This window comes from Theobroma cacao, chromosome 3 (assembly GCF_053813885.1).
Source record: "Theobroma cacao isolate CCN51 chromosome 3, ASM5381388v1, whole genome shotgun sequence".
Classification (NCBI taxonomy): Eukaryota; Viridiplantae; Streptophyta; class Magnoliopsida; order Malvales; family Malvaceae; genus Theobroma; species Theobroma cacao.
The window spans coordinates 38974400-38984808 of NC_142641.1; the positions used below are offsets into that span (position 1 = coordinate 38974400).

Sequence of the window (10409 nt, forward strand, 5' to 3'; positions counted from 1 at the left end):
TTTTTCAAAGATTTGACGAAAAAGTTATCTAACGTTGAATCAATATCTTTTAAAAAACAAGGAACATGTCGGCTCTTGTGCTCATATAAGGTATCTAACGTTCCTACAGATCAAAGACTTTTGCTATCGGTATTCGGATTATCCTCTTAACCACTATTCATTTGTGCTAGAGTTCAAAATTTTAGACACAAAGCTATTTAATCATTGAAATTAACATCAAGTTTATAAAGTTAATTAATATATTTAGTGAAAAGAATATAGTAAAAGTTTATACATACATTTTTTGAAGCTTCTTATTGTAGCGGTAGCCTTTGTATCAAATATAGACTCCATAATTCCAGCTTGCTTTTAGCTTTAAACAAGGTCAAACTGAGCAGTTATGTCCAATAGTAAAGGTCATGATTAGTAGGTGGCCGTGTCACCTGTTGGTTCTCTCTAAGCAGCCGTGACAGCTGGCCCCGCATGATGATTATTGGAACAATTATTTCAAACAATGCAACTTGCGTTTACCTTGTCCTGAAAATTTTAAATTTAGTAATCATTCAATCTCTACCCAAGTCTAATAAATAATTTTTTTAAAAAAAGTACATAAATAAATAAAAAATCAATAAAATAAAATCCTTAAAAACAAAAAACTTAGATGAAAGGATATACAAGCATCATAAAATAAAAACTATCTGGATATTGTACTGTATCCAGAAAAGTCCTGCTGAATGACTACTTGTCCGAACCCACCAGCAATATTAAAAAAGACTTGTCTGAAAAAGCTTTTAATTAACAATAAAAGCTGACCAAATTTAGTCGTATATCTCCTACCAAAACCGCACTTAAGTCTGTCCGTAAACATCATAATAACGTAGACCGCCACACATAATGAGGTACACATCTCGTTCAAGCCACTTAAGCGTACAAACTGGAACCTCATGCACACCTCACGATCCATATCCAGCTGACCGAATTTCGTGGTACACGTCCAACCAAAACCGCACTTAAGTTTATCCGTAAGCCATCATAATAACGTAGACCGCCACTCATAATGAGGTCCACATCTCGTTCAAGCCACTTAAGCTGACAAATTGGAACCTCATGCTCACTTCACGATCCATATCCAGCGGACCGAATTTCGTGGTATATATCCAATCAAAATATGGGCGAAACTAGTTAATTTTTGTTGAGAGTCAAAGATAAAAAAATTAAAAATTAAAAATTTTTAAAATTAATATATTGAATTTAATTAACGATCAAAAGATTCATAATAGATAATAATTTTATATAACATGTAAGTAAAAAAATAAAAAAAAATTTATAATAGTTATCTAAGAAAGTTGTGCTTGACGATATTTTCTAGATTCAAATTCATCAATTATTGACTTTGTATTGAAAAGATTAGCAATGTTTTTCTCAATATATATAACTAAATTATCTGTAAAAAACTCATCAGCTATTTTGTTCCGGAGTCTTATTTTCACAAATTTTATTACTGAAAAGGCTTTATCTGTAGTTGCTGTAAAAATCGAAATAGTCAAAATAAGGAGAATTAATCTATCAATCAAGTGGTAATTCTTTGACTTTTCTGTTTTTGCTAATATCTGACAAAATTCAGAAAGTATCTTAATATCTTAAAAACTTTGATAATGAGGTATATAAAACTCGTAATGCCTCAATTGTAACCTCAAAATAAGCTTTTCTTGTTCTGTGAAATCTTGAAAATAAAAACTCTCTGCTAACTTGCAGTTATTATCAATATTGAATGATTTGTAATTGTTATTAGGATTCAAAACAGTGCTTAAAGTTAAAAGTTCCACAGCTTGCTCATTGAATTTCGAATTCAATTCTTGTAACTGAGTATCTATCGTCACTAAGAATATATCAACTCGATAATGATGCTCCACAGTTACATCTGGTTGACGAGATCGACCTTTGCCCAAGATATATCGTGCACCCATGTCAGGAATTTCTATCTCATGTTTTTGACAAAAATTTTTCACATTCTCAAATAAATTAGACCACCCATCATCTCTCAACTTCTGAAGGAGTGATTTTGTAGTACAACCAAGATGAATTGCATTTAAAATATCTTGAGAGTGTAATTGTAATGCTTGGCAAAGAACATTAGTGATTCCCATGATCTCATACATCAAGTGTAATATGAAAATAAATTTAAATGATGCTAATATTTTACTAGCAGCAGAAGCATCACCTCTTTGTGAGTAACTGGCCCCTTCATCAATAATACTTTCCACAACAGTGAAAGGTGCATCAAACATTCTCATCAAGCTATAAATAGAATGAAAGTGTGAGCTCCATCGAGTATCTCCAGCTCTTTGTAGAGTTTCCACTTGATTTGCTCCTCTACCTGTGTCAAGTTCATCACTAGCAATCATGTTTGCAATGTCAATTGCTTGAGCAGCTTGTAATTGGTCATGTCGTTTGGAAGAAGCACTAACAATATTTACAATAGAAATCAACTATGTAAAAAATTCATGAATATGAACTACTCCTTTAAATGCTGCAACCAAAGTTAATTATAATCTATGAGTATAACAATGCACATAATATGCGCATGGACAATCATTAAGCACCAAAGCTTGTAAACCATTCCATTCACCACGCATGTTACTAGCACCATCATATCCTTGACTTCGAATACTTTCAACTTGAAGGTTATAACGAGAAAGAACAGACACTAACTCTTTCTTCGAAGTCATTGCACTGGTATCACTAACATGTACAAGATCAAAGAAACGTTTTTGAACAAAACCATCACCATCAACAAATCTCAAAATAATAGCCATTTGCTCTATTTTAAACTCATCTCGAGCTTCATCAATAATAATACAAAACTTAGCATTTCCCACTTCCTCTCTAATTGAATTTCTCACCATATTAGCCAAAATATGCAAAATCTCCTTTTGAACATCATTGGATGTGTACTTAGTAACACGTGGAGCATTTTCCAAGACAAGCTTATGAACTTTGTCATTGTAAGATCCTAAGAATTTCAGCATTCAATGAAATTTCCTCTAGTTTTTGAGGATGGACTTTCATCATGACCTCCAAATGCACAAGCTTGAAAAGTTAACCATCTAACACAATCTATAGAAGCTTTGAGCTTAAGCCGATTATTCAAGATCTCTTCTGATGCTTGTCTTTTGATAAGCCTATCAATATGTTGGGATTTCTTAAATAAATCCTCACAAGATTTTATAGCAACATTGTGTGGGGAATTTGGATTTTTCCCAACATGATTCAAAATTGAACAATTTTCTCCACTATTTACTTTCTTCCAACTTCTGAAACCCTTTTCAATAAATGCATTTGAACCTAGATGATTCGAGGTGTTCTTATCAAAAAAGTAGCATGACAAACAAAATATAGCATCTTTGTCACAAGAATACTCTAACCAAGAAAGATATAATTCAAACCAAGAAGCTTGAAAATGACAAGGATGATCATCATCTGATAGAGGATACGTCTTAAGAATGGGTTGACATGGACCATTTTTGAGATAAGCACGACGAATTTCATCCTTTTGATTGATAGGAAATTCTCATATCATTGGTCATAATCCAGGGTCAGGTTCTATATGAAAAGCATCAATTTCTTCAAGATTGAGCATTGGACGCTTTGATTCGCACTGCTTTTGTTCATGAGTTGAAGTATTAAGGTTTGGTGGCTCAAGTGTAGGAGAATCATTTGAGCGATCTACCTCTTTTCTTTTAAAAAAATTGTCAATTGTTTTCAACTTATTCATATTTTAATCAAATCTGAAAAAAAAAAACAATGTAGTCAATATTTAATATTTTTATTTATTTATATTTAAACTTAAAAAATAAAATATAAAACTATAATGAATAAAATATAAATAATTAAATATAAAATACAAGATTTCACATAATAGTTAAATAATATAAATAGAAAGAAGAAGGTAAAAGAAAACTTTACCTCATCTTAATTTTACACAATGGTGGAGGGTGATCTCTATCTTTCTTTGTCCAAACTCACAAGCTCATAAATCTCTTTTGAAGAATAAAATGTATTTTAATGGTCAGCTACAAGAAAAGAGAAATAAAAATAAAAAGACACAAAAGAGAAGAGAAAAGAAAAAAGAGAAATAGGTGTAGAGAAACTTAAATTAGGGTAAAGTTAAAGCAGGTTTGTGAGGTTGTTTGATTTTTTTATTTATATTAATTATTAAATAAAAAATTTATTTTACGTGAGCCATTAATAATATATAATAAATAAAAATTTCCAAAAATTTTTGAGGGGCTATTGATGAAATATATATAAAAAATAAATATTTTTAAAACCCATTATTGGCTTACCCTCCGCCCCCGAATCAAAACCGCACTTAAGTTTGTCCGTAAATCATCATAATAACGTAGACTGCCACTCTTAATGAGGTCCACATCTGGTTCAAGCCACTTAAGCGTACAAACTTGAACCTCATGTGCACCTCACGATCCATGTCCAGATGATTCAAAACCGATCGGCACACTCCAAGGCAAAATCAAACTCTTACCCAATAGAAAATCTATTGCGATTAAAACTCATAATTATAAATAATAAATGAATATTTGTATTGTAAAAAAAGTAATAGAAACAGGAAAGAAAGAGAGATGAGAGAATGTTTTTTATGTACTACTGAAGTAATGTTTGGTATGAAAAATATCTAGGTGGGGTGACCTATGAAATTGCTTACAAATCAATACTTATTACTGTCGTAACGTGCGGGTCTGAGAACCCGACCGCTAGACGTCGACGAAAATAAAGTGGTTTAGGAGTCGCCACCAATCGTCTTATATCTAGGTGCGATTGGACACCTATTAACCCGATTCTAATCAACAAAGTCCTAAATTAAGTTTAGAACGAGAACTGGTCCACGTTTTTCAGAGAAAGGTTCGGGAGTGCGGTTACGCACGGAGAAGGGTTAGCACCTCCGTGACGCCCGTTCCACGAACGGTACCATTTAATCTTAAGTTATCCTATTGTACCTTAATCCTTGCTTATTAGTTAATTTTTTTTATTATGTTAGTTGATTGGGTTTTTTATTTGGTTTCACGGATGCACGTGATGTAATCGTAAAATCATGTTATGATTTATTCAATTTTAAATGATGGGGTCGACAATCTTTTATTAAAAAAATCATTCAAAGACCATCCCAACGCTTTGGTGAAGTCTCGAAATTTTTCTCATCTAGAGATATCCCCGAAAGAACTAGTCTCTATAAGCTCCTCGGGGAAATCCTATCATCGAAACTCCGGCACCATTTGCAAGATAAATGTGGCATGCTATGACAGGATAAAATGATGATGTCTACATGCACGCGTTTATTGACTTAGGTGGTTCATAATTCATCCAATTATGTGTTTAATAATTTATCACCTTGTTTATATGTTTATTACTATTTGTTATTTTTTTTTATGGATTATTTATTTATTTATATATATTTTTTGTTTTCTATTTAAATCCATATCCTTTAATTAACGTTATTGATTAATATTTTACTTGATTATATAGCTTATAAATAATTAATTAATTTTTAAACGATTAAATTACCTTTATTTAGTAATATTTATTTAAGCTAATTAACTAATTATATTAATTTAAATTCACATGCAACATTATATAAATTTTCTTTTATATATATTATTTTTTACAACGATTATTTGATTTAACGGGTATTGAAGTTTAGAGTTTGGATTTATCCCGACGCTTCGGTGAAAATCCGTCTCGAACTTCACTCCTAAAAAAATTCACTCGAAAGAGGCAACTCTTTGCCCTTTTTAGGTAGTAGTACTCAAATAACCGTTCCATTATATTATTATTTTTTTTATGTTTGTATCATGAGTTATTTATTATTATTATTATTTTATTTTGATTAAAATAAACATTCATATTATATATAAATAACCTTTCCTAATATGGTTTAAATTATAACAAAAAAATGTATTTTATTTAACAAAATGGGTTAGACCCAAAAGCAATTGAAATAAGCCCATATCAAAGAGAAGGATTATACCTTTCTAGGCTCAGTTTAGTCTAGCTCAATGGCCCACAGAAGCCCAAATCTGCTACACCCGATCTGGTTCCTAAGGCCCACAAGGCAGAATTCGAAACGTGACATTTAGTAGTTGAGACACTACTCTATACGGCACCGTTTAGCCTTGAACCTTTCAGTTCCCTGCTCCCTGAAATGGTGTCGTTTGGTTCTCTTACACCTGGGTATAAAAACCCATTTTTTGGCCTTTTCTATTATTTTCACCTTCCCCTTTCTCTCTCTAGCCCAAATGCTCTCTTTTCTCTCTAGCTTCAAGCCACGGCCCCCCCTTTCACCGTCGGGCTTCACTCCCCCATACGCCGGTGGCTTGCCTTTAACCGGTGGCCCAAGTGTTCTTCCCCTCTCTATCGACGCTGATCTGGCCTTACCTCATCGTCGGTGCCGTTCGGATCTTTTCTTTTCGCCAGTCGGTGGCAATAAGATCAAACCAAAAGTCTTCTCTCTCTCTTCTTCGTTACCTTACCGTCGGCCAGATCTCACTATCCCCTAAAATACCCAAATAAAAAATGCAACCCAAATCACCCTCCGCCTTTCCTCTTTTTTTTTTTTTATATCTTATGTATTTTTTGTTTTTTTGTTGTTGATTGTGGTTAGGTAGTTGGCTGCTAGATCTTAGGATTTCGGATTTGATTTGGGGTTTTTTTTTGTTGCTATTTGAAAAATAAAAAATTTCTAGTTGGATTTAGACTTTTTTTTTTTGAAACGTTTTCTCTTTAATTTTTTTTTTGGTTTGAAACTCTTTTTTTTTTTTTGAATCTCAATTTTCTTGCCCCTCAAAATGCTCCCTCCGGATCGGTTTGAAACCCCCCCTTTTAAGAACTAGATTATCTAAAAATTTGGACAATTCAAAGGTGAAATCATGATCTTCTGAGCATGATTTCACTAGGCTCTGGCAAACAGGAAGGATTGGAAGCCAGAGGTGACCACTCCTCCCCAAATCCGGCTACCTTTCAAGGGTATTAATGCCCTGTAATGATGAACTGGAGGAGGGGCTGAGCACACGCTCAGTCCCTTCCTGTTCATTCATCATCATTTTTTTATTTTTTTATTATTTTTATCTATTTCTTATTAATTTTTAAATTTTTTTATTTTTGAGCTTTTTTCTTTTTTTTTTATTCTTTTGAAGTAGGTGTTTACAGTTGCCCCTCTTTGTACATTCTTGAGAATCAAGAATAGTGCAAAGACATAGACACCGTATTCAATTCATCTTGGGGCAAGTTTGATTCTAGCAATTTGATCTAGACTTGACCTATCTCAAAACAAGTTTGATTAAAAACATGAAGTATCTAGGCTTGACCTGGGTTCGTAAAAGAATGAGATTTCTAAGTTTGACTTAAGCACAACCCGTCTCAAAATATGTTCAATTAAGAAAAAACGAAAATTTTTAGATTTGATCTAGACTCGACCTATCTCCAAACAGGTTCAACTTAAAAATTAAAATTCCTAGACTTGATCTAGGCTCGACCTATCTCACAACAGGTTCGACTTAAAGAATTGAAATTCCTAGACTTGACTTAGGCTCGAACTATCTCATAAAACAGGTTCAATTTTTAAAAATGAAATTCCTAGACTTAATATAAGCTCGACTTATCTCACAACAGGTTCGATTTAAAAATTGAAATTCTAGACTTTATATAGGCTCAACCTATCTCACAACAGGTTCAATTTAAAATTGAAATTCCTAAACTTAATCTAGGCTTGACCTATCTCACAACAGGTTCGATTTAAACAAAATTGAAATTCCTAAACTTAATTTAGGCTCGACCTATCTCAAAACAAAATAGACTCGATTTTTTAAAAAAAATTAAAATTTCTAGACTTGACTTAGGCTCGACCCATCTCACAAACAGGTTTGATTTAAAAAATTAAAATTCCTAGACTTGATCTAGGCTCGACTTATCTCACAACAGGTTCGATTTAAAAATTGAAATTCCTAAACTTAATCTAGGTTTGACCTATCTCACAACAGGTTCGATTTAAACAAAATTGAAATTCCTAAACTTAATTTAGGTTAGACCTATCTCAAAACAGGTTCGATTTAATTCATAAATGCCAACTTAATTGGATTAACTTCACAATGAAAAACTCAAATCTTTTTATCAAAGTTCTACAACCTCAACATTTTAGGTCAGGTGGATTCCTACTTTCGAAGCTTGGGACATGAATTAATTTGGATTATTGTTTTGAAAATGACCGTATGTATGGCTAGGCATGTATGCATGATTGAAATGATGAAATGTTTTCATGTTTATGATTCATTAAGGTTCCAAGACCTTTGCTTCATCTAATTTTTCACTGCAGCTTTCAATGACTTTCGTCTTGTGCCTTACTTCATTAGCTGACATTCTTGATTTTCCTTAGGCGTGCCCCCTTCTTTTTGACATTTGACTTTTTTTTTTGCTCAAGTTTAAAGCTCTGCCATTCCTTTTCTCATCATCAAGTCTTTTGTTGAACAATGAACGTAATTTTTTTGCTTAATTAGTTTATTTCTTTCACCAGTCATTATTCATTTCTATGACAATCATTATGTGAAATCATGGGATGGTAAAGAATAAAATGGTTAAAATAAAGAGGCGAAGGAGAATTTCATATATGAGAAATCAAATAATATAAGGCAAACAGAATTTATAGAGCAAACATTAGATCTTAAGTAATGAACACTCAGACCATTCTGAGCAAATAATCTGATGTTCGACTTCAAGAATTGTCCTTGATTGATGCTTTGAGCAAATCTGTAGGTTGCAAACTCCCTAACTTCCCCTGTTTTGTGAAATTGTGGAGCTCCATTCATAGTGTACTTCTACCTCGATCTTGTGTTCCATTCAGGCTGACATCTTTAAGTTTCATTCTAACTTTCTGCTTTTCGACCTCAAGTCACATTTTTCGGGTTTTCAGCATGAGCCTCCTCCTTTAGGTACGAGATGCCCTTTTCGGGTTTTCAGCCATGGACCCCCTTCGTTTTTTTTTTTTTAAGTATAGTACTTCTTCACCACATCTGTGTTTATCGAGTTAGGCAAATCCTCCTCATCCATGTTAGCCAAAATCAAAGCTTCTCTTGAAAAAGCCTTCTTTACCACATATGATCCTTCCCAATTTGGCATCCACTTTCCCCGAAAATCCATCTGATTAGGGAGTATTCTCTTGAGAACTAGCTCTCCTTCTTGGAACTGCCTTGGACGAACTTTTTTCTCGTATGCTCGCATCATCCTTCGTTGGTACATCTGGCCATGACAAAGGGCTGCGAGCCTTTTCTCTTCAATCAAATTCAATTGCTCGTAGCGGGAGTGGACCCACTCAGCATCTTTCAATTTTGTTTCCATCAATACCCTCAATGATGGGATTTCTACTTCAACAAGTAGAACTGCTTCTGTACCATATACTAATGAGTACGGAGTTGCCTCGGTGGAGGTATGCACAGAAGTTCGATATGCATGCAAGGTAAAAGGAAGTTTCTCATGCCAGTCTTTATAAACTTCAGTCATCTTTTCAACAATCTTTTTGATATTTTTGTTGGTTGCCTCTACCGCTCCGTTCATCTTCGGATGGTAAGTTGTTGAGTTATAATGCTTGATCTTGAATTTAGCGCAAACCTCCTTCACCATCGCACCATTCAAATTGCTTGCATTATCGGTAATGATCTTTTTCGGCAGCCCATACCGGCATATGATCTCCCTTTAAATGAACCTGCACACCACCTTTTGTGTCACATTGGCATAGGAAGCTGCTTTTACCCATTTCGTGAAATAATCAATGGCCACTAATATGAATCGATGTCCATTAGAGGCTTTTGGCGTAATAAGCCCAATCACATCCATTCCCCACATTGAAAATAGCCAAGGCGTTGTGAAAACATGCAATGGGGCTGGTGGAGCATGGATTCTATCTGCATAAACTTGACACTTGTGGCATTTTCGAGCAAAGTTTATGCAGTCTGATTCCAACGTCAACCAATAATAACTAACTCTCATAATTTGTCTAGCCAATATATGTTCACTAGCATGAGCTCCACAAGTTCCTTCGTGAACTTCTTTCATTATTTTGTTGGCTTCCGTAACATCCACACATCTCAAAAGTACTTGATCTCGACTTCTTTTGTAGAGAACTTCTCCGCTAAAGAAGAAATCCATTACTAATCTTCTAAGAGTTCGCTTGTCATTGTCCGTGACATTCTCAGGATATGCCTGGTCCTTGATGTATTGCATGATATCATGATACCACGGCTTACCGTCAACCTCTTCCTTAACATTCAAACAGTGTACGGAGACTTCACGGACTTCTAAATCAAAAGGGCGTACATCAGCCATTTTTTTTTATTTTGAACATTGCTGCGATAGTGGCCAAAGCATCA

At 33.9% G+C, this 10409-nt stretch overlaps 1 protein-coding gene across 1 annotated transcript; it reads right to left on the bottom strand.

The window, feature by feature from the left end:
* Positions 1 to 1619: 1619 nt before the first annotated feature.
* On the bottom strand, positions 1620 to 2885 carry LOC148763809 (uncharacterized). Its single transcript, XM_088804625.1, has 2 exons — positions 2583 to 2885; positions 1620 to 2468 (listed from the first exon to the last, which is right to left on the bottom strand). Exons 1-2 carry the CDS (start codon positions 2883 to 2885, stop codon positions 1620 to 1622), a joined length of 1152 nt encoding a protein of 383 aa, XP_088660751.1.
* Between the last annotated feature and the right edge of the window lie 7524 nt (positions 2886 to 10409).